The sequence below is a fragment of the Acyrthosiphon pisum genome, chromosome A2 (assembly GCF_005508785.2).
Source record: "Acyrthosiphon pisum isolate AL4f chromosome A2, pea_aphid_22Mar2018_4r6ur, whole genome shotgun sequence".
Classification (NCBI taxonomy): domain Eukaryota; kingdom Metazoa; phylum Arthropoda; class Insecta; order Hemiptera; family Aphididae; genus Acyrthosiphon; species Acyrthosiphon pisum.
The window spans coordinates 49,809,274-49,835,495 of record NC_042495.1 but is presented as its reverse complement, the minus strand read 5'-3'; the positions used below and the strand labels follow the sequence as shown (position 1 = coordinate 49,835,495).

Genomic DNA, 26,222 nt, shown 5'->3' with positions numbered 1-26,222 from the left:
ATAATACCACAAATCGATTAAAAAAGAAATCAGCCTTTCTGGCCGAACATAATATGCATCTACTTAATTTTAAAAAAAAAACGGTATCATGGAAACGTAGATATGAGACAAATGAACGATACACATTACATATATATATAAATATATAATAATTATATAGGTATTTATATATAAACAATATACCTACCCTATATAGTCTATAGAGCAGCATGTCTCAACCTGTGGTACTAGTGGTACGCGGAAAGCTCATAGGTGGGACGATAAGAACATCTCTCTTTAAAGAAAAAAATGAAATGGATCGTTCACATTAGAAATTATTTGGTATATTTGATATATTATTTAATAATAATATAAATAAAAATTTTACATATTTAATTTTATTTTTATGCATTAAATGCTTATATTATTATCATAATTTTGTAGTTCTTAATAAAATAAAACTCTGTATACATGTAAATTTTCAAACTTTGTAGGTGGTACGTGAATATAAAAAAAGTTGAGAACCGCTGCTACAGAGAGTAAGCCTTAGGTGACCTAGGGCTAATGCAGTGAAAAACATAAGTGCCAAAATGAGATAAAGATGATAGAGTCATTAATAAACATTGATTTATAAAGTTCATTATTATTTAATGATTCAATATGGTAATACACATTTTACGGTTATCTATATATTTATTAATTTTATTTATAAGTCTTATTTCAAGTTAAAGTATCGTATCAACTGTAGTAATATTATCCAATAGGATTATACGATCCTCGTAAAGTCAGATATCCAGTAATAATATCACTAGGCAGATTTCTTACAGTACTGAATTCTTCATGTCCAGCATAGTATAAAGATGTTTGGGGATCTTTATATTTAGCCTAAAAAAAAAAAAAAACATGTTACTTGAGTATTTATAGATAAACATTTTAATATTATTACAATTAATCCACTAATATCTGAATATTTTTTGGCTGGTTTGAATGACGGGGGAGCAGAAATACTGCTATCTGTGAATAAAAATCATAGAAATAAAATATGAGGTATAAAGCATTAATAAGGTTTATTTACAATTAATAGAGTTATCAGGCCAGGGTAAACTTCTTTCTTGAGCTGTTATTTGCTTTAATGAACGCCACAATTTTTTTTTTCCATTGTTAGTTTTGGTGTTCTGTAACATAAGTTATTAAATACTCATTAATAGCTTAAAACCCAATTTCATAAACAATTTGAAATTTACTACACAGTACACACTGGGTATTTGTTGTTTCAAAAATATGTACTAAACAACTACCCTTAGAAAAAAAAATATATTAAAGAAGCGGGTAAGTGCAGCAAATCAGCTGTGGTGGAAGTTTGTCCATCGTGCCTTCGGTACTCAGAGAGGATAGTGTATTATACGGTATAATACACAATTTAATACTGGTATAATTTATACCAGTATTAAATTTGAATGCAACAATTGAAGGGTGGAAATGCAAAAGGTGGTATTGCCAAAAACCAAAATGTTCACAAATCAAGGAAAACGGTAATACATTTTCTGACGACTATAAACATTCAGAATAAGTTTATTTATATGTAAAAAATAAAAACTAAACGATTGATAGTGTCAAAATAAATCTACCTAAATTGTAAACATTGTTAAAATTGTAAAAATTTTGTGTCAGACCAAAATGTGGTATTGCAGGTTTTGAAAAGGTAGTGGCAATATCACGTTTTAAAGTTGTTCCTATTTCTGTTGATACAAAACGCATTATTTCCTGCAATACCACGTTTTGAAGAAAAATGCAATATTGCCAATACCACGTTTTGCAATGATATCAAGTATGCTTCAATACTAATAACATGGGCAATAATACATTTTGACTTTAACATGATTGAATATGTAATACCACGTTTTGCATTGACATTAAATGTGGCAATATCACATTATGCATTGAACATCATTTCTAAAATCAATTTTATTCATAAAAGTAATCGATATAATTTAATTCTGACTGCAAAATCGAATTCCTCATTTTTTTTTTCCATAAGTATCGATGTTTAACTCGATTTTCGAAATTTTGGCAATACCACGTATTGCATTTGCACCCTTCAATTGCATTCGATAAAAAAACCATTCTGAGCGAAGAATCAGTGTAACAGTTTTTAGCGGTTATTTTAAAATTTTATTCGTTTCTATGGTGATAAGCTAGGCGTTTGAAAAAAATAGCTTAGCAATAGGGTATTTTGATGGTTTTTCTAGTGGCGTTAAAAAACTATTCAGAAAATCAAAAAATGACCTCTCAAGTACCACCTTGAAACAATTTGATAAAATATAAGATACTATATGTTGAAATCGAAACACTTCTTCTGGTAGAATTTTGTTTACATGATAAAAAAATAAAATAAACATTATTGTAAAACCATTAGCTTCCTCTGAATCTAAAATATGCCTCTATTGAAGAAGGTCCTAAAGCTGTAAATTAAATACTCGTATGTGTGTATAAATATAAGTGAAAAACTAGGAACATAAAGTATTGTTGGTCCTATTATAACCATAAAGCATAACATATTTTTGCAAACTATGTATTAACTAATATAAATGAAAATATTTGAAATAGTGTTTATAGCTTCAGTACGCTATAGCGCCCTCCTAAGGAACTGCCACTGGTAGAGTTATTTTCTATGTGCTAATTTCTAAATTTATTTTGAAGTCAATACAAATTTTAGATAATAAAATATGCAGTAGAGTAATTGATATTGGTACAATGATGTATATTGATAGTTTGATGGACTGACTAGCATTTATTGTTGTACCATTGTACCAAGTTAGGATTATAATGATTTTTAGATTTACAAAGTATTTATTTTTTTTGAATGCCGCCCACAAAAACTGGTTTCAGCCATATTTCTTCGTCTTATTTTGAACAGAGTATACTTAAGAGTTGCAGAGGTATTCAATGTTCATACTTAAAATTCAAGACCCTATATGGATTACATATTGTATCATTTATAAAATTCATACACATACATTAATCTAGATAAAATAAGAAAAAACAACAGGTTTTGTTTTCTGAATGTAAATAATTCAAATTAATCAAAAATCAAAATAATAATTTAGGGTATTTAATTTGATTACTTACGTCAAAAGAAGAGTCTTTGAACACATGTTTTTTTTCTTCTCTTTGAGATAATTCGTCTACAGGGTTATTTGCCATGAGTTATTTGAAGATCAAAACATTGAATTGTGTTTATGTAATAGATATAACTGAAAATAATAAAGAAAAAGGAATGTGTTTGATTTCTCATAAAAAAATATTGTGTATTACCTAAATACCTAATAGACTATGTTTTTTTTTCGGTATCAAATATTAATTGAATAATAGTAAATTTTTATTTCCAATTGATAGTCAAAAAAGTTTATTTTTTCCGCATCCACATTTTATTCCTTTAAAATGGTTTGCGGGTACAAGTTGCTTTTTTGCTCCCCTATTTACAGCACTGTTATTTTCATATATTTTTCCATGTTTGTGTATTATCCCTGGGTGTTTTTACTACTCAATGGCCACAGTACTTTGCAAATTAGAACAGTAATGTTACTAATTTTTTAACAAAAAAATGTCAGCAAACCTACTGAATTGTTTTAAAAGGTAAGTTCTATAAGTTATAACTTATAACATTATATTTTTGTAAATTATTTACTTTTATTTTTTACAATCCATTTCTATATAATGCAATGAACTTTAAACAGTGTATTACAATTTTTTTTCTTTATAAATAAACTTGAACTTTAATGAAATTTATTTTCAAGACAAACATCTTGTGTTATAATTTTAAAGTATTGATATGACCTAAAAGGTGCTTTAAACCTTCAACAACTTTATATTATATCAGTGAGAATAAAGAAGAATCTCAATAAAAATTAATTTTCTTATAACTTAATTGTTTTAATTAGTTTAACACTTTTTTTGTCTCAAAAATTTTTATTATTTATTTATTAAATATGATTTTTTATTGAAAATAGTTGATAGATTTTATATACAGGATGATTAATTAACATAATACATTAATACCTATGACACATTATTTTGAGAACAATTTTTTTTTTGCATAAATTGAACCTAATTAAATTATTACATTTTTATGAATAAAATTTACAAAGTACTTTTTTGAATGACAACATGAGTAATATTCTGCTTTGGAGATAAAATTAAAAAGCATCAAATAATGCAAAAAAAAAATATTTTAAATAAAGTAGTTTTTAAATAACAACTGTTTTAGATTAAGAAAATTATATCATCTTGCACACCTACGACCTTATACAAAAATTTAGGAATAATACTGATTATATACTTATAAAACATACATATAAGTTATATATCGATTATTACCCAAATAGAAGTATAATTTTTTTTGTAAGTCGTTTTTATAATTTTGATTGTATCATTGATTTTAAAATATACTTAAAAATAAAGTATATTTTAAAATCAATGGTTGTATTATTATTATGGTCTTTGTTTAGTATGTGACCTACCGTTATACCAATAATTTATTTGAAAACAGTCAAATTAAAAATCGTAAAATTATGTTGGTAATTATTTAATTAATACATTAGTAATACAAATATAAAATAATACAGGATTACATTTAACAACGTCAAAATTAGTCAAATAAAATATTAGTTTAAAAAAAATGTATGAATACACATTAGTATTGTAATATGATATCAGCAAAACTTCAAAACTATTCAAAAAATGTCCTAAAATTATGTTGTTATAAAAAAATTTTATTTTATTTTTAAAATATTTTTAGCAGTGCACTTTTTGTATATTAGTTAATTTAAAAAATGTATCTTATCTGTTAATAGATTGGTAATAAAGATAATTGTCTTGGTAGGTCACATACTAACTCAATTTTCAATCAGTAGGCCACGTACTGAACGATTACCATTATTATTAGAATTATATTTTGATTTGTTATAAGACTCAATTAGTGTTATAGCTTCATGGCTTTGAGTCTGGTGAGTGGTGGAGTTTTGTTTAAACTCTCTAGTAGTCTTTTATCCGAGAATAAGCAACCCTACGGTATTAACTGCTAAAATCAGGGCCAGAGCACCAGATGGCTATTATAGCGAAAATATCAAACTATAAGGGCTAGGGCAGTAAATAGCAAGGAGGTGCAATTATTGCCCCTAGGCGCAAAAAGTTTTAATCCGGCTCTTATTTTACAATTATCAATAAATTATACATAATAATATTATAATATTACATACTTACTCGAGAATAATTAATACCGCTAAATACTATAGTACTTTAATACTATAACATTAAGGTACTAATATCAATAATGTATTTAATTAGTATTTACTAAGATTAGTATAAAAAAAATGAATTAAGTATTAACGAGAGCAGAGAAATTTTGTATTTTAAATTAATTTCAAAGTTTAAACGACAAATTATAGCAGCAAGCGTCAAGCAACAACGAGTAACGACACAAATTACGGTAACGTATCAGTTATCATAATATAGTTATCTTGTCTTGTCAAAATATTATCACAGAATATACTACTGTGATATTATGTTCGATTATTTTATTTTTTACGATCCAAGTTCCACATTAGAGGTCATGAGTATGTCCTACGCTTTATCACGGCTCATATCAACATCAATTTGAAAACTTCCATTTGACCACAAAATAGTTTTGATGGTCGGCATTCGGCGTTCATCACTTCGTTAGTTCATTTCTATTTGACGTACGCAGGGCGTAGGCCGTAGCAGCGTCCATTGCTCATCGATTCTCGTTCCCTATATTTTTCTCACTTTTCACTTTCCATTCCTTAATCTATTTTCCTCTAGATCGTTTTTCTCAACGGCCAACATGTCACGCAAATTCTTTGTTGGAGGAAACTGGAAGATGAACGGTACGAAGAAAGTTGCTGATGAACTACTCAGCAATTTAGTAAAGGGACCTTTGGACCCTAATGTTGGTAAGTTAATGACAATACCTAATAGATTGAGATGTGGTTATGAGAGTTACTTAAAGATTTTTTTTATAGAGGTTTTGATTGGAGTACCAGCCATATACTTGGATTTTGTCAAAGAAAAAGCGCCATGTAACATATATGTTGCAGCACAGAATTGTTATAAAACTGAAAAAGGCGCGTTTACTGGAGAGATAAGCCCCAGTATGTTAAAAGATATTGGTATTGATTGGGTGATTTTAGGTCACTCTGAACGTCGGCAGATATTTCAAGAAACTGATACTGTAAGTATTGCATTAAATTGAAAAGTAAAAACTAACATTAAGTAGGTGGTTTTCTTTGGTCTACTATCTTCTACTTCTACACCATGTCTACTTTTTTTTGGATGAGAGCATTCCCAATATCATATTTTTTTTAGTTATTTTTCAAGATTCACTAGACGTAGTTTTTCATAACAAATGAATAGTTATTTTAGGTTGGTGGAGCGTAGCGATGGCGCCAAGGAAGTGCCAAACATACTTTTTTTTTTTTTGGAAAATATATTTCACCTTAGACACAAAGTTTTTTTGTTATAACTTTTTAATAATAGTTTTCACAATAAAATCAAACTGTTTCAAAATCAGTTGAAAAACAAATGTTAAAAAAAATTTGAAATTTGTAAGGACTGCCTAAGGGGCATGGTGAAGTGCATTTGTTCCACTAGAGGCTAATAGTAGATACTACACTATACTCTGTTCCAACTAAGAGTAACCGCTTTCGTACACGCAGACTGAGCCGCCAAACAGTGCCTGACCCCCCCCCCCATGCGATGGCTATGCGTTCTGTGATTGGCGGACAGTCATCGCCAGCCGTCGTCGGGCGCCCGTGTTAAAACTCTTACCGATGTACTGATTGTAGTGGAAATGCATGGAAAAAACGTGTTTTGGTCAGCCGAGTGGGTGAAACAGAGTATAGTTGGGTCCCTAATGTTTTTTGGTATGTACTACACTATACCAACCTTTTTTCTTCCCATTTTAACAGACTTAGGAGTTAGGACTGTCAATGATCTATTTAATTATGGTTAAAAATGTTTTTAATTTTTATAGTTTACTTTTTTTTAGTTTATTTAGGTACCATTAAATAAAAATATGAAAATATTAGTATTTTACTAATTATGATATAATATAAAATATAGGTACAATAAGTACCAAGAATTAATGTGGTATACACTTTTAGTTTTTACATGTAAATGTTTTCAACATGATTATTGGACTCTAGTCTAAACTCTAATGTTAGTTTATTTGCTTCTGATCATTAAATCATAATAAACAATCTTGTTTTAGTACAGACATAAACATAATGTATTAAATACACACAAAAAAATAAAACGAAAAAGCTTTAGATCATAGTCTATTAATTGAATAAATAATAATCAACATTAAAAACATGTCAAATAAAAAAAATAGTTTTATGTGGGTACTTCCAAACATCTTAACATGTGATCTTGGTTTTCACCAATTAAGTTTTACATGTGAATGTCATTTTGATCCATTGTATTTGAGAAGGAATTATTTTATTTTCATGTATTGAAAAATAATTTGTTATAAAGTTTTCTATTGCATACACATTTTAAATAAATCAAAACATTAAAGATAAACTTAATTAATTAGTTAGTTTAAAAACATAATTTATTATTTTTATTTTATCTATGGTTATTGACACAATAACTACATATTTATTTTTGGAAAAATAATTTTCTTTATTACCTAAATTCTAATAGCAAATTCGGTTTTAAATAAATAGGTATGATTTAAATATTAGGTATGATTATGAGTGGGGTTTCCCCCCAGTTCCCAGTTAAAAACCTTGGCATTAATATTAAATTGTTTTAAATGTTTGAACAGCTCATTGCTGAAAAAGTAAATCATGCTCTTGAGTCTGGATTATCTGTTGTCGCATGTATTGGTGAAACTCTTGAAGAACGTGAAGCTGGACAAACTGAAGCGGTTGTAGCTAAGCAAATCAAAGCTATTAAGGAGAAAATATGCAATTGGCAAAATGTAGTTATTGCTTATGAACCAGTCTGGGCCATTGGTACTGGTAAGACTGCTAGCCCTCAACAAGTAAGTTGTTAAACAAATCTATAGTGATTTTATTGTGTACTTATATTATATATTTTTTATCCAGGCCCAAGATGTCCATAAAATTTTGAGAAAATGGTTGAGTGATGAAGTAAATGAAACTGTTGCCAAGACTACACGCATCATTTATGGTGGATCTGTGACATCATCTAATTGCCGAGAATTAGCTAAAGAATGCGACATTGATGGATTTTTGGTTGGAGGTGCATCCTTAAAACCAGAATTTGTTGAAATAGTCAACGCTAATCAGTAATATAAATATGTGAATACATTATTGTTGTTTTCTAATGAGTTTGATGCAATAGGTAACTTAATACCATTTAGAATTGATCAAAGCAACAATTTTGTAAATAAAATGTATGTTTTGTGTGTTAAATTTTCATTGAACACTCGTTAATTTTCGTGTATTAATGTAGTAAACAAAACTTAAAATTCTCAAAAACTCAAAATTTACATGTTTACACAATAAATAAATTATACTATATATTGTCATTAATTAATACTCATTATACATCTTGTATGTGTAATACATAGCTTGCATTTTCTACCTACACCATAATATGTATGTCTAATGTGACCCTATATTCTATTTATCAATTATCTGACCCATTGTCCTAGGTTTATCTCCGGGACAATAAAATATCCTGTTTTTCAAAAAGGAAGCTAAATATAAAAATAATTTGTTGTTAATTTTTACTAAGTAACTAAGCACCCATATATTCTATTATGGGACAATTTTTTTTCCTATTTTTACACTTATGGTACACCATGATAGATACGAGAGAATAAAAAAAGATAAAAAGGATGAAAGGGGGAAAATAGGTAATCACTCTGTTGTACATTAGGTATTGAGACTCGAGTATAGCTTGTCATAATGTAATTGTAAGCAATATAATACCTATGTGTCAGAACTTAAATTTGAATTTTAATGATAAATCATCGCATACAAAAAACTATTCTGAGTGATGAATGAAGATAGTCTGTTGACTGTCAGCCTTAGTATATTTTGTGATATATTTATATTGCTATTATAGTAATTTATTTTACTATTAATACGGTTAAGTTGAATTAATTTTTGTCAAAAACATTGCATATTTTATTATGACGTTATTAATATTGAATTATTAAAATAGTGTATATTTCAATATTTGTATCATATATTATTGATATTAACTTTTGAATCAATACTGACTTACTGTAGTACAATATTAATAGATTTATGTGTGCCTCGTGGTATAAATAGGCAATAGCTTAAAATTAATCTAAATGTTTTGGAAATTTCTTTGTGTACTTATATAAGTGTAATGATATATGCCATAAAAGTTTTAAATCCCCATTAATAATATTTTGGAATTAGGTACTAAAAAATAACTAAAATTGTTATTCTCCGTTTAAATATTGAATTTTGTCCAATTTTAACTTAAAATGTCTGTAAAAGAAATAATGGTATTTAATTTATATTTTTTATATTTTTTCGTTTCAGTAAAACCTTTATTGAAACCTTGTATTAAATGGCCAAGTCTTGGCTATAAAAATTTAATTTTCTTAGTATTTAATTATAAAATAATTTTAACATTTTCATAATTTTGAAGAATTTTGTCAAATTTAAACTAAACTAAGCTACTCATAAAAAATAATTGTTAAATTGCGCTAACTTTTTATTACTCATGTAAGAAAAACTTATATGGAACCATGTCTTAAATTTTCAGACCTAATAGGTATAAGCATAAATATTATAATTGTTATAAATAATAAATCTTTAACTACCTAAAAACTAAATAGATAGTAAATTTTTGTGATTTTTATGAATTTTAAACGCTTATAAAAAATATTGTGACTGCCTGTGGTTACCTATGTATCTTTGATAATTTTCAGTTAGTATGTGAATCAAAACTCGAGAGGTGCTTACAAGACCTTGCGCAAAACTAGTTTTCAACAAAGAATAAGATTATTGTATTTAAGTTTTCTAAAATATTCATAAGATTTTCTTATTTTCGTGTAGGTAATTCAAAAACGAATAACCATAAATACTTGACATTTACACCAAATTATACCTATATAACCATTTTCTATACCTATTTTATATAATTTTCAAACTTAATTTTTTAATCTTTTTTAGTTGTTTTTTTATAAATAGGTATCAATAGAAAAAAAAATTTTACTCCATCAAAAACCTTCAAAATGTTATACAAAGTTATTTTAAAGTTGTTATCAAAACTGTTGGCAACACTGGGCCCTAACGCCTCACCGGGGATTAATCTTAGGGTGAGCCGTGAGGCATCAGTTGTTTTCCTCGCGATATAGCGAGCGGAGCCCGGTCTGAGCTGTGTGCCGGCTGCTTTTGCTATTTCTAGTGTTGCGTTTTTAATATTGTTTTTTTTAACTTGTTTGGTTATTATGTGTTTTTGTAAGAATCAGTATTAATATAACCGCTGGTATATTTCGTTGTTAAAATCGTTATTTTGTTTCTTATTACTAAATCCTGATGAACTCTTAGTGCTAGTGGTTAAGCACCAAAGTCTAACAAAACTATTTAAAAATGTTAAAGATACATAGACTAGATTTTTTAATAGATTTATTAAGTTAAAAATGTAATAAGGACGAAATTAAATATTTAAACGAAGAGTAATGATTTTAGTTTTTTGTTGTAATTCAAAAATTTTTTTATGGGGATTTGAAACTTTTATCTACATTATTATAAAGTGGTGACTTAATCCCACTCTTTTTTAATTTTGTCTACAGGTTTTTAGGTGAATATAGGGTGTAACAGAAAGACCTGACAAATAAAAATAAAATTGTTACTAGTTAAACCGTATGACAATAATTATAAAAATAATATGGATAATAAAATATTACCTAAATCTAATTTAAGAAATATACTTACGTTGAATATTTTGAAAAAGTTATTAACTACGTTTAAAATAAATTAACTCTAAAAATTGTCTAAAAATTTAATTTAAAATGAATTATCTATTTTTAAGTTATCAACAAAAAAAAATTAATAAACTCGATTTTACTTATTTTTAAATGGATGGCTTGATTTTTTATTGAATTTAAATGTTTAGTTTAGTCTAAAATCTTAAAATCCAATATAGAGACAATTCTAATTGAACTTTTGAGCTTTGAAATATAATTACCAGTTCTATAAAATATTCAATTTTCTGTTCAGTTTGGTCAATTTCGTTAAAATAACAAAATGTTCTACGAAAAAGTAAAATATTGTAACGACAGGACAGGTTAGACAGTAGATAGTGTAGTGACTATTGGTAAGGCCCCACGAATTAAAACATTTTTGCTACCAATTAATTAAGCCCCCTCCCCCCCCCCAAATATTTTACATGATCACCGCCTACTTCATCAATACATTTAAGATCCATATAGACACGTACTCGGGTACTCTAAAATCTAAATTGTGCCAATGACAATGGACGATTGCCGACGATGCTTAAGAATAAAATATAACATGAAAAGCGAAAGACAGATCAAATCGAGTTTAAAAAAAAATTTTGGAACAATATGCAATACTTAACAACGCGAATTGTTCAATAATTTGTAAGCTTCACCGTGCACTGTTGTACAAATATGCACTTATACCTAAATGTACACCTAAACAATATACGTACAAAGTAGGTATATGAAACTTACAAGTTACAGTACAGGCTGAGGAGGTACCTGTAGGTACCTACAACAGTAAGATAAAAATAAATTAACCATTTTAAATTATTTTATTAATTTGTTTTATTGATGTAGACATATTAAATACGTATTATATTGAATGAAATTCATAAATAACCAAAAGTAGGTCTACTGATCGTAATGATATTTTCCAGCTTGTCCAACTTGAAGATTGTGATACACATTTTAAAAGCATTTATTTCATTGTATTACATTTATTTTTTTTTCTGATAAATTTGTCGTGTTTAGTTAAAGTAGGTATTTTTGAGAATATACTAAACACAAAACGGTCGAGAAAGTGTTTTTCGAAGAGTGGTAAAAGCTAAAACGATTTGCGTCACGTGGAATATGTGTAGCCTATTTCGGTCGATTATTAAAAAAAAAATAAATGTTACATTAATAAAAACAGAAAATCATTGTTATTAAATGAATTAATATTGTTCTGAAGTCGTAGTTGTAGCCCTCGATTCTTGCACAACATACACTTGCGAGCCTGGGTGTGAGGTTGTCACGAAGCTCCTGTGCTTGGCGCGGATCAAAGACAGATTGCTTTCAGCAGTGTCGGCTCTGTCTTCGGCTGCTTCCAATTCTCTCTGGAATCGCCTCACTCGAGTTACACTCTGGGTGCTCATACCTTCCTGTAGACGAAATAACAATAATTTACTGGTGATTTACCGCACGCACGTGTACTTATAGGTATGTTTAACAATTTCAAACCTGTTCTTGTAATTGCCTCTTGTAAATGTTGACCTTCTGGTTGACTTTGTCTAAAGCTTCTTGTAAAAGCTGCACGTTCTTGTGATCTTCTTCGCTTTGAATGACCAGCTCCTTGAGAGAACGTTCCTTCTTGCGCAGGATCTTAATACTCTCGGCGTGACGACGTTTTTCTTCGTCGATTTCTAATTCCAAGTCACGAATCTGTTTGAAAAAAAGGCATAGTGTGAGTAAAATAGGTATTAAAATTATAGTTAAATTATCATCGTAATTTATTGTACTCACTCTGGCTTCTAATTTGCCAATAATGCGTTTGCCACCCACAATAGCGTTGGCTTCGACTTCTTCGAGACGAACAGAAATATTCTTGACTTCGATTTCCAACGACTTCTTGATGGCTTCGATCTTTATCACTCTCTCTTGTTCTTCGTGCAATAGTTCTACAGTGTGTTTCATTTCAATTTGCACCCGTTGGTAACGTTCATCTGATATCTTTAGAACAAAGACAACAAATCAAATTACATTATGATCAGGATTTGACTTAGAAGAAAAGTGAAAACTCACTCTCAACTCCTTAGACACTTCTTCGTAGTCTGATACCAATTGATGTAATTCTTGTTCAATCTTAGATCTTGATGACGACAAGTTAACGTTGATGGTGGTCAATTCGTTTACACGGCTCTGTGATTCTTCATACATAATTTCAACGGCACGTTTGTTGCGCAATGTCTAAAATATAAATAAATTAAACCTTTGGACTTTGGTTGTACAATTTCTGTTAAACATTTTTGGCTATAGGTTTATGTTTTACACTTACAGCGTCGTAGTTTCCACGGAGCTCTTCCATTTCTCCAGTAAGAGATTGGATCTTGCGCTGAGCAATGGCCAACTGATCCAATGTAACAGCCAACTGGCGTTGACCTTCGTCGTAGTGAGCTTGCAATTCCTATTTAATAATATAAATAATAACTAATATATATAAGTTTCGATTAAATATGAAATTATAATAAATTTGGAGAAATATACTAAACATATTATTTAAAAGAGCTAACCTAGAAAATAGCAGCATTGGCAAATAACTTAAATGTAAAACTTAACTTACGATCGTGTAACATTGTACCTACTATGGAATCAGTTTAGGTATATAACAATTTTGATTAGTATAAATAGTTAGCTAATAAGTAATATATAATAGATATTTATTTTTATTTAAAATATTGAATCATAAAACTTGGTCGGAGGTTGTAGTCAATTTGCACCAAAATTTACAAAAAAATATATACAACATAATTTATTGTTATATCAAATAATTTGCACCAACATTTTTGAAATGTGTTTGTCATTTACACTAAAATTCATATCGATTATTCTTTCGTTAGCACGTATACGTTTCGATAGTAAAGTATGAGATATTGGGATATGAGAAACTAATAAGTAATAAGTAAGTACTAATGACACAGAATATTCAATTTTAGATTCTGATCTGTTATTTCACTAAAATATTCACACCGTTCTACGGACTACGATACGTCAGTATTGACTTTGAATTTTAAAGCTAGGTAGGTACCTACCCACCTAATAATAATATATGAAAAACATATTTAAATATATAACATTATAATAATAAATAATATAATAAAATATGATAATATCTAATACCTATCGTATTAGTGTGTAGGTATAATAACGTGATGACGACGGATCGGATGTCAATTTTTCGAATGATTAGGTATACCTAACAGATAAGGTAGTTAAAAATTCTGAAAAATTATTATTGTAATTTTACTATTCGAGTCTGTCAAGTCTCATATAGCGTACCGACCAAGTAATCGAATACTTGACAATAAAGTGTCAACTATATAGATACTACATAATGTTAGCGGAAATCACAAACACTATGTTCGACTATAATACGATGGTGCAAATTACATATATATCCTTATTTTGGTGCAAATTACAAACTACAAAGTTAGTGCCTACCTACTTCTTATTGCAATTTATTATTAATCAATAGATAATTATTACTTTATATTAACAGTGAAGACGCCAGAGACAATTAGGTACCTACCTAATGGCGTTTATACAGTTTTTATATTTAATTTTAAAATCAATTTTACCGTTAAGTGGAGAGATTGCTTTTTGATAGTTTTTTGTAGCTCAATGTTATTTTTGTTGGCCACATCTAATGACATTTCCAATTCAGTTATCTGAATGTGCAGCTTCTTCTTAATTCTCGTCACTTCCGTCTTCAATTTTGTCTCGGCTTCAACTACGCGAGCATTCAATTGTTCAATTTCGATGCTTGTTTGCTTGCTGAAAATAAATATCCATGTACATCATTAATATAATTTAAATAATATATCATATACAACAACAGAAATAAAATAGATTTGATGATTTTCTAATTAATATACCTTCCATCTTCAAAATAATTAGAACTTTTAGCCTCAAACTTCCGGAGTTCATTAGAGATTTCGTGTAGAGGCTGTAGCATTTTGGTCTCATCCAAAGAGTTATATGTATGGGTTAAATCGAAAATGGTTTTTCTTTTAATTTTCATTTCGCCTCTGTAGTTTTCTTTTGTCGATACCTTTGTTAATATTAAATCTTCAGCAATATTTTTGTGTGCGTTACTCAGCAATGTAGCTTCGATGCTCTTAGCCGACCTACCCCGGAAGCTTTTGGACATTTTTTTACGAAGATTGAACACGAATACAACGTTAATCTAGGAGGAATGGGTTACGTTCACTACCGATCGTCAATAATAACTGATTTATTTTTATGAATGCTGGGCAATGTCGATCGGGTATATTTATAAAGTAGATCGAAGGTCTTCAGACTGAGCCAATGTCGATTTATACACGAAAGCTTCTATTTAGCTTTATTTTTTTCCCATACAGACGTCATTGGCATGTTCAACATTCTTTCACAATGAAATTCCAATAAAAACACTTAAAGAAGTTTTTTGGTACATTCTTCTTAGTTTAATGCTATCTAAATTCAGTGATTACTTTGAGTATCTACCTATACATGATATTTTTAGTTTTTTAAATTAGGTTATAAATCTAAAAAAATACGAGTTTTGTTTAATATAGATAGGTACTAATACAGTAATAGATAGGTATTAAAAATATAGTATGCAACTTTTCACTAATAACTTAAGTTCATATACAGTAGCTCAACTACTGTATCCATTTTTTAATTGGTTTTTTATAATAAAAATAAGATATAAACTAGAGAATAATGGAAAAATCGAATAAATATGATTATGATGTTGGATGATTTAAGTAAATATTTCACAATTGAGAAATAGGTCAATGTCACTTAGAAGTAATTAATTACTTTTGAGCCAAATATTATGATGTCGATAAAATAATAGCAATACCTACCTACTTATAAATTAGATTTTCATTTATTTTCATGTTTGTATATTATTTCATATTTGATACTTAAGATGAGGATAGTCAATAATGGCGCGTAACAGCATGGATATTATCATAACTTTAATGCATATTTTTCTATTTATTATTTAAATAAGGAAAACAGTGACATCGTTTCACCGCACTAGGTACTGATGAAAAATCGCTATTAAATAATTATTCTAAACTCAATAAAGCATCAAGTTTAAAAAACACACTACCTACATAAAAATTTGTTATATTTTCCTTTCAACACGTATTGATGTAATGTATTGTATATCACATTGTTATATATTTTAAAATCAAAATTAATATTAGAGCTATAAAGGTATTACCTATACATTTATACGATGGGGATTGAGGAATTCACTTACAATTAAAATTAAATAATATATCTAATCCTTAAGAGGAGATAAAATAGTCTGATATTTTATTTTCTTATGGTATAATTTTTCTATATTTAGTATAACGTTAGTGATAAGTTATAATTTATGAAATCCCCTTATAAAATTCGGCATCAAAGTAATATCATAATATCAGTATATATTTGTAATTAGTTCATGACGCGTAGGTATTTAATTATAAGTTTAAGAATTTAGTACCTATTACGACACAGAATTTTACTATGTTGTGAGTCATTAATGTATTTTCAAGTGATGGGTCCATTTTTTTTTGTAAGTTATGTGAAATTCGAGTATGTGTAGATCTAAGATACATAGTTAGACAACATTAAAAACTGATAAACACAGCCACATTTAATTGGCATTTTTATTTTGTAATATGTTATATTTAATTGTACTTAATGTCACTTTTTGATAAAAATAAACAAACTGTTATCACATAAATGTTTCTTAAAACCATTTAAAAAATATTTAATTGCAATTAAGGGTATTTTTTACTATAGAAATGCAATCAATTTTCAAAGCTTTTTAGTTCGATAACTTCCGAACAAAACATAATATTATATATTTTACGAAATATACCACTAAATAATATGCTACTTTTTCTATTTAGTATATTTTATATTCATTATTGAAATATCAAAGGGGGAAATGACTAAATTTCAAATAACGTTTTTTTAAATAAAATAAACTTGTTTTTCTTTTTTCATGCTTTCGATTTTAGAACTTAGACACATTTTAAACAATATTATATTAAAGATTAAACAAATTTATGAGTCATATTATAATTTTGGAAGTTATTCAATTATTTGAATCAGTGCCAAAATGTTTTTTTGTTCAGTTAAAAGTAGGTCAATGCTTTATTAATAGGTATATATACTATATATTATAATAGGTACTTTGTATTATATTAAATATGTAGCTATACATTTATAATAGTGAAAACTTTGGGTACTATACATTTAAAAAAGTAATTATACCTATATGTATTACCTACCATAGATGTGTGGTGATTATTTAATAATTAGATTATAATTTTTAAAGTACCTACTATAGGCTTCTTGGCTAAACCTGATACATAATTTATTTTGTTGACTTAAGACATGGTCAATTATTAACTAACAAACATTTAAGCTAATTGAAAAAAAAGGTATGTAAGTACCTTGTACCTATATTGACAGTGGTGTAGTCAGGGAATGGTTTGGCTGTTGAAACATCCCCAATAGTCCGTAATAATGCAAAAAAATATATATTTACTATATAGGTACCTAAATTATTAAGATTTCTCCAAAATATGTTGTCATATGGTTCTATTTCATTGTTGATATCATTAATATGAAGATTGACGACTAGTGAGTGGTGACTTGTGACTACAATAGAGAGCGAGTATAAAGTCCCTCCTCACATGTCATATTTAAATATTTTAATATAAAATTAAAACATCCACCTAAAATAAATTTTAGCTACGCATCTGTGTAGTGGTTGATTGTGCGATTTACCAATACTTGTTTGGGGTAAAATACTGTACCTACCTGGTATTTAAAAATAAAATATAATAATGTATCTAACCTTTTATTTAAAAAAACTATCCTTCATGCCTTTAAGAAAGCCACATTAATAGGTATATCAATGAAGGGTATAATAATAGAAATATTAGGAAGAAATATTTTCAAAAATTCTGAATGTGTCATGGTATTCTGGTATTCTGGTATTATACTATTATATATAATTATTACACCTAGAGTATTTACTATTTTGATAGTACGTAACTGTAACGACTAAGAGATAATACATTAATACCTACCTGTAGGTACTTATTTAAATTTATTATATCACCTATGTAGTATATATTAATAAAAGACAATGTGTGTGTGTGTGTGTGTGTGTGTGTGTGTGTGTGTGTGTAAACGAACCCACAGCCAATTCTATAGCACTCATGAACCATGGTTCTGAAATTTGGTACATAGGTAATCCTATATAGGTATAGTACCTTGAGGCTTGAAGTAATTTTGTAAATAGGGGATCACGCACGGATTTGTTAGCTCACAAAAAATGATTTTTTTTTTGTAATGGGTATTAGTGGATCCAAGGGGGGTATGGGGTAAATTTGGAGTTTTTTATATTAAATCTTATTAAATTAATATAATTTTTTTTGATACTTAATGAATTTTAAATATCCCCCAAGTCCCAACCCTTGATTAATTTATGGACCCACCACTGGTATAGAGTTGTCATTGGTTACATTAAGTACAATAATTGTTATAATTGGATATAATTTTAGACCTGCTGTATTTTATATTTAGTAAAAACCGCCCAAGCGACTGTGTTAAAAATATGTGTAGCTTAAAATTTAAATTATTAAAGAAGTTATCAAGACACGGTAAGTCCTCCAGCATTATTTAATTTGTCAGTAACACCATGCAGGATCAGCTAGTATTATGTATTTATAAATCATTATATTATCATATAACCTATTATTTACCTTATATATTATATATTATTTATATTTATATATATTTTGTTATTACTTAAGTAGGTACCTACTGAATTGCGTACCAATTTAATGCTGTAATTATATTTATCTCTGATTTTGTATTTATTTATTTACCTCACTACTTTTTTACGATTCATTCTTTTATATCACTTTATTTATACTAACAGTATATCATTGATATACATATAATATATTAATATGTATAGCATACTGTAGGTATAGTTATGTTACATATTATAATAATATATAGTTATAGATATTTATTTTATTATTATTATAAATATTATATATGATTTTTCTAAACTTTAAATATTTATCATGATTATTATCTGAGTTATTTTCATAAAATTAAAATGCTATTAAGACATTCATTTGAGTTAAAAAATCTTACCGAATAGATTCAATTTCTTCATCTTTTTCGGCCAAACGTTTTTCAGCTTCATGTCTGAATTGTGTAAGTTCAGCAGACAATCGGAAAGCTCTACCTTCCTCAGCTTTTCTTCCCTATTTATCAACATCGAATCCTTTTATATAAGACCCACTGTTCAATATTTAAATGAAATACATACAGCTTCGGCTTCTTTATAAGCAGCGCTAAGTTCATCACGTTCATTCTCCAACCGTCTGAGTTCTAATTCTAACTCATGCAATCTTCTGTTGTACTCAGCAATAGTGTTCTTGGCGTCGTGCAGATCATCTAAGTTAAATTTGATTTAATCAAATTAATTATATTGTAATCTAAATATCTTGTAAAAATAATTATATACCAGCCAATTTCTTGTTTTCACGAGTAAGTTGATCCTTTTGTTCCCTGGTTTTGTCCAATTCGTGGGTTAATCTTTGAATTTCATTTTGTTTGTTTCTCAAGTCCCTTTGTCCTTGTTCAAACAATGCAGTTGTTTCATCAAGGCGACTCTTCAAGTCAATGTTGACTCTTTCCAAATGCTCAACACGTTTTTGCAAATCTCTTGCAGTGTTGTTAGCCTAAGTACACAATACGTTATTATTTTATTTAAATTAAATGTTTAAGCTTTAAAATAAAAAAAAATGTATACACCTTTTCCAAATCAATAATAAGAACTTCAACTTCACTTTGGAGTCTAGACTTCTGTTTTTCCAAATTGTTGACTTTAACCAAAAGTGTTTCGATATGTTCCTCCTGTTCTTGAATACGTGCGGAGTATTTACGACTAGAAAAATATTATAACAAAAAAAGCTTTATTTATAATTATTTATAAATTTTTTTTATGTAATTTGAATTACCGTAGCTCTTCAACTTCCTCGGCCCTAGCAGATGCTTCAGAATCATATTTCGATTTCCATGCTAGAGATTCACCATTAGCCTTGATTAATTGTCTCTCAAGGTCTAAACGAGCCTCAGATTCTTCTTCCAATTGAACTCTTACTGATTCTAATTCAACTTCTACTGAATGTAAGTTAGATTCTAAAAGTGAGCGTCTCTGTAATATTATTATAATTAGTAAATGTATTAAAATATAATTTGAATATTAAAAAAATGTTCATACTCTTTCATCATCTTCTAGTCGTCTGCGAGCGTCTTCTAATTGTCCAGCAATTTGAGACTTAAGATATGTAGTGTTCTCAATTGATACTTTTAAATCTTGAACTTCTTTAACCAATTCAATATTTTCCTAAAATCATAATAATTATTAAATTTTAACAACGATTATAATTGTTGATAATGTGTTCTAACAATTGACAAACGGCTCTTGATCGAAGTGATTTCAGTGACAGATCTTGTAATTTCTTCAATGCGAATGTTGAGTTCATGAATAGTGATCTCTAGTTTTTCAATTGTTTTAATCGATGTGTACTGAAATAATAAACAAAAATGATATATATTTGATTTGTTTTAATTTTAATTTTGGATTATTACTTTATCCTTGTTAGCACTTTCAATTTGGGCCAAAAGTTCGTAAACTTCTTGTTGGAATTTAGCCTTTTCTTTTTCGGTCCTGGAAATATATATATTTATATAATATAAAAATTTATTAATTTGTGACAAATTATTGGGTTTTATTTACCTAGCTTTTGCTTTGGCGAGTTGATCCAGTTGTTCTTGGAAGTCAGCGACGACCTCTTGATGCTTTTTACGCAAAAGATGAGCTGTCTCTTCAGATTCAATATGGACATCTTCCAATAGTTTACGGAGCTTAGTGAGTTCTGTGTCACGTTTCTTATTAATTTCAAACTGTTTGTTCACAAAGAATATAAAAATAACAATTGTTAAAAAAAATCATAAGTATTTTATTCTCATAAATTATGATAAATTACTTGATTATCGGCACCGCCTTCAGCTTCTTCCAAACGTTCACTGAGAGATATTAATTGCACACTCACATCAGCTTTTTCTCTTTCAATCTGAATAATAAAAATTCATAGTTTATTATTATTAACATATGATATTGTAATAATTATATTACACATATTGTAATTAGTATTGAATTAATAATACCGTTAGATTTTTAGTATTCTGTTATCAACAAAGATTTATTTATTTGAGATACTTGGTTTTCATTTCTAATATATTTCAGGTAGGTACTCGCCAAAATTCAAAAATAAACATTTAAGTTAGGTTAGGTGAATCAAACGTGTCGATTGACACATGTCAATGAAACCAGGCTAAATTCCGTTTGTAAAAATATAACTGGATGGTCAGCTTAGTGGTCGTTCACACTTCATTCGTCCCGTTCGGCATAGCATCACTTTCTTTATACTTATTTTTAGAGTACCTATCCAAAGCTCAGTGCCAAAGAAATTTAACTTGCAACGAATAAAAAAAATGAATAGTGATTTTGGAAATCGTTTAAACATAATAATAATATTTATGAGTTATTATTCTTACTGTACAGTTTAAGGTTTCGCAAAGTTAAATTATGTAGGTACGTTTAAAATATTTGATTGTGTGTAAAAAAATTACCCATAATAAATATTCATAATTTTTAGAAAATAAAAATGTATATATGTATAATATTATTAATAAAAATATGGTGAATTTCACAGATAATTTTTATTCTACGTATATTATATGCAGATGTACATAGAATTGTCTGTTTAAAATAATATTTATGCAAACAATTATGAGATCTTTTACATCACCTTCGTCTCAAACGTTAATATTCAAGTACCTTTATAAAAAGTGAAATGGTAATTTATTTTTACTTTTTATTTTGGCGCTTTGATTTTAAAATTATTTAAGATTTTAAAATTGTTTAAGATCAAATTGTATCTATACAAGGTAAAGTTTTAACTAGATAAGTTTATAATTTATTTTGCTTTTATAAATCTATAATTTTGAATAAGTTCCATTGATAAGGTATCAATATATTAATATATTTACTACGCATAACTAAATGAATGTTTTAATAATAATTTTAATGGTATACATTTAAATACTGTATATTGTACCTAATTATTACGATGTTAGTGTGCATTATCTGCACCAACCTAATATAATGATTAGACATTTTATATTATGTCCAAAGTGGTGAAACAAATTACTTAATATAGGTAGGTCTGTATAACGCAAAACACTGCAGAGTAGGACAATCTTGTAAAGTATAGTTGAGTAAAAGAATCTGACCAAAAGTATTCAAATACTTTTTAAGAAAGTACCTACTCAAATACGTATTTTAAATACTTTCTCAGAGTATTTGCATTTAAAATAAAATAAAATAAAATACTTATTCTTTTTAGTTTATACATTTAGGTACTGTTTATTTTTAGTCACGTAAAGTAAAAAAAAAAAATCGAGAATTTTTATAAACCTAATATATTTTTTACTGTGGTAAAATACTTCGACATGGAAAACAGATCAGTATTTTATAGTGACACCAAATGAAACGATATAAAATGTTCTATAAAATATTAAAGCTGACGTAGGTACCTACAACATGAACATGGATTCAGATGATTTATAAGGCAAAACATGTATTTATAAAAAAATTGTAAGACTTTTAAAGTAGGTAGGTACCTATCTATAAAATATACTCTTTTTTAAAGTATTTGAATTTGCACTAAAATAAATTTTTACTGAGTATTCAAATACGTATTTTAAATATTTTAAAAATAAGTACATCTGTATGTATGACTATCTCTGTTTACTTTAATACTTAATAGGGAATATTTTAATATGTAAGAAAGAAATATCTACCGCATTCTATATTATGATTAGGTATTTATATCAATGGATTGCAGTTATGTTAAATATTAAAACATATATATATATATATATATTATTGAACCTGCGGTGTTGGTACGTAAGAGTTATAATAAATCTAAACATTTAAATAGTGCCTAAATAAAAAGGCGTTCCTATAAAAATAATGATATTTCATAGTTGTGTAGCAAAGACATGTTTAGACGTTATATATCAAGTAAATCATTAATTCACTATATTTCAATCAATAGTATTTTAATTATTTAATATTCAAAATGATGGAATTTTACTTAGAAGACTTGTATGTATTTTTTGTAAGAATATTATTATAATTAATAGTAAAGAGTCTAAAAAAAATATTTTAACAATGACTAAACCTATATCAGAAGATATTTCATAAGTTGCCTTGGAATTAAAAGCAATAACAATACAATATGTACAATAATATTATACTAACTATATAATCAATGTTATTTATTATTATATTTAAATAATGAAAAGTTAATATCAAACAAAAAAATGTAATCTTGGTTATTTATATATCATTGTTTTTGATAAGAGAGTATAAATTATAAAGCATTTTTAAAAAGTGTAATTTCATAACTGTTGTAACTTATAAGTTTATTTATTGTGATTAAATAAGTATTAATTTATAACTTTTAAAATTGTACCTAATTATAATGTTTCTTCTAGTAGGTAATTATTGCAGTAAAAATGTGTCATATTAAGTAATATTTATTTGACTTTTGTTTATTATGGCTTTTATCTGTATATGCTAAATGATAAACGTATAACCAATTTGGTTTTTGTATTTGATGTAATTAATTTTGTCATTATTATTTTTGATAAATTGCTATAATAATCTTTATAAAAATTTTAAAATGTCTGAGTACTTGATATTTATTTATTATTATATTGATTATTGAATAATAATACAGTAGACAGTATAGTCACCCCTTATACCAGATAAATCGGGAAGAGAGGGTTTTGTACGGATCAAGCAAAATCCAGCGATATCCTGGTCATATTTATTGATTGATGTGTTTATATCGGTCCTAGGAATTTTGTTTGTGATATGCTGTGGTCCAGATTGTCCACAACGATCAATGTTTACCAACTGATCCTTGGATTAAAATCCAATTATATTATAAATATTTTTTTAGGTAACGTAGGTATATCTACATATATACTATGGTTTAATATTAGGCAAAATGAATATCGATTGAAATAATAATATTATTGAAAATTACTATGCTTAAAATATTATTAAGATATAAAATTAGATAATTTTTTTTTTTTTTAGAATCTAGTGTAAGGCAATATTTAGGCATTTCACGGTGGCTTAAGCTTATAATATTATGTAATTACTGTTGCCAGAATTCGACGATCTGTTAATATTTCTAAGCATTTTTATACTTGGTAATTTGCCATGGCAAACGGTGGGAAAATAGATTTGAACTGTCTCATAATTCTGGCAACTATAAAGAAAAGTACTTCTTCACCCTGCCGCCGTTGACTATGGTAATTAAGCTGTCCTGCTGTTATTTATAACACAGTGTTGACTTATTTAGAGGAATGCGTGTATTTTACTCTTTGGTTTACACATATTTTTGGATCCAATTACTATTGGTAACTATAGCAAAATCGAAATTATTTGTTCCTAAATAATTGTAAATAGTAACGTAATTTATGAAATCTGAAAAAATTCAATTGACAGAAAATGTGAAATTTGACAACAAATATATAGGTTTATTTTTGAGGTTTTTTTATATATAAAATATTATTTAAAGTTAACACAATTTATAAGTAATAGATCATAAAATATTTTAAATAAAGCTCGTTTTAAAAACTAATATTTTAGTAGGTAGTACTATTATGGTACATTTTTAGTTAAATCAATTTCTGTTAGTGATTTTTGTTGTATACAAAATAATAGTATCTTTAATTTTAGCAGTATGAAAAGTATGAACTATACTTTCATTTTAACATAATCGGAACTCAAAACTAACATTTAAGTGAAGTCTTTGTAATGGTTAAATAGAAAATTACACTCTGTTCTGTCGATGCCACATTATGTACTTACACGTTGTCGGAGTTCGCGTTCCGATTCTAAGTCTTCTTGCAGAAGTCTGATCTTATCCTAAAGGGAAAAACAAACGCAGGATTCGGTTAATCAAATCAAAACATTCAGTATATTTAATTGTTTATTATATTGTAAGGGCAAAGGAGGGCGGGCGGCGTCACACCGTGCTTCCTTCAGACTGTCAAGAAGAAGAAACCTCTCTCCACCTACCTCTAAAAATCTATTAATCTCTATTCCACGTTTCTCAAATCTGTGAATAAAACATTTAATAGTCTCAATTGACCATTACGTACAACATTCGTTCTTCTTCTGGCAGCTGAAGATGATTAATATATACCTGGAAAATGTGATGTATTCTATTTTTATGGTACCTAAACACTGTGAGTTTTGATTTTGGAAAATTGTGATTGGATATTTCATAACTCTATAATAGTTTAGTGTACAAGTTATTCAAATTTCACTTACTTCAAGCCGAGATAAAGCGCTGAGGTCGTGGGAATAGTCGATATTTATGTCAGCATTTCCGCCTCCTACAGATCGGTAACTGTATGACTTGGTCGTCTTGGATAAAGACATGTCTGCACTATTTTAAACGAACTTATTTTTTTTCAGTATCACTAGAACTTTGAAATCGCACTTAAGGTAGAAACCAGAAAAATATGACTATTTTTAGATTACCCAAGCGCTGAGGACGGACCGAGCTGAGCTGTCGTACTTAACTGAAGGCTGTGCGTCTGACTAGTACTAGCCCCCGTTTTGACGCCCACTCACAGGCTACTCCCTCCACAGAATTATTGTTTACTTCGAGGGCTGGAGTGAAACGAACTTGAACATTTGAGGTCGGCACTTTGTGTCCTTGAAAGGCATAGTTAAAATTGTATTGGCATTTAACTACCGAAAAACAATCAATCATGTTTATATTTATTTTATTGAATATTATTAATATTATTTTTTTAAATGATTATCTATAATATACTTGTTTAAACTATTTCTATCATCAATTGTAATTGTTTTATTTTATCTTTGGATATCAAACAATTAGCATTTTAAAAATAGTTTTCAATTATCATCACTTTAATACGCCACGTGGCCACATAGGTAGGTATCATTATTTATACAAATATTTCGTGTTCAACATTTTAAACATAAGGACATAAAGGGTTACATTTTGTTGAGATGGGATTTGTAAAG

General features: G+C 27.8%; 3 protein-coding genes across 3 annotated transcripts; 1 reads left to right on the top strand and 2 right to left on the bottom strand.

The window, feature by feature from the left end:
• Window positions 1-301: 301 nt before the first annotated feature.
• LOC100163771 (INO80 complex subunit C-like) lies at window positions 302-5,447 on the bottom strand. The gene is made up of 5 exons (NM_001162700.2): window positions 5,242-5,447; window positions 3,109-3,233; window positions 1,055-1,154; window positions 926-993; window positions 302-864 (listed from the first exon to the last, which is right to left on the bottom strand). The coding sequence occupies exons 2-5, from the start codon at window positions 3,181-3,183 to the stop codon at window positions 733-735; spliced, it is 375 nt and encodes a 124-aa protein (NP_001156172.1). The 5' UTR covers window positions 3,184-3,233; window positions 5,242-5,447; the 3' UTR covers window positions 302-732.
• A 230-nt stretch (window positions 5,448-5,677) lies between these two features.
• On the top strand, window positions 5,678-8,741 carry LOC100165804 (triosephosphate isomerase-like). The gene is made up of 4 exons (NM_001162204.2): window positions 5,678-5,951; window positions 6,021-6,229; window positions 7,829-8,047; window positions 8,112-8,741. The coding sequence occupies exons 1-4, from the start codon at window positions 5,843-5,845 to the stop codon at window positions 8,316-8,318; spliced, it is 744 nt and encodes a 247-aa protein (NP_001155676.1). The 5' UTR covers window positions 5,678-5,842; the 3' UTR covers window positions 8,319-8,741.
• A 3,044-nt stretch (window positions 8,742-11,785) lies between these two features.
• LOC100159647 (paramyosin, long form) lies at window positions 11,786-25,772 on the bottom strand. Its single transcript, XM_008190236.2, has 18 exons — window positions 25,497-25,772; window positions 25,032-25,088; window positions 21,064-21,150; window positions 20,814-20,980; window positions 20,666-20,744; window positions 20,483-20,602; window positions 20,295-20,420; window positions 20,032-20,228; window positions 19,826-19,958; window positions 19,536-19,752; window positions 19,338-19,465; window positions 19,160-19,272; window positions 14,572-14,767; window positions 13,272-13,400; window positions 13,019-13,183; window positions 12,740-12,946; window positions 12,458-12,658; window positions 11,786-12,378 (listed from the first exon to the last, which is right to left on the bottom strand). Exons 1-18 carry the CDS (start codon window positions 25,605-25,607, stop codon window positions 12,172-12,174), a joined length of 2,640 nt encoding a protein of 879 aa, XP_008188458.1. The 5' UTR covers window positions 25,608-25,772; the 3' UTR covers window positions 11,786-12,171.
• Between the last annotated feature and the right edge of the window lie 450 nt (window positions 25,773-26,222).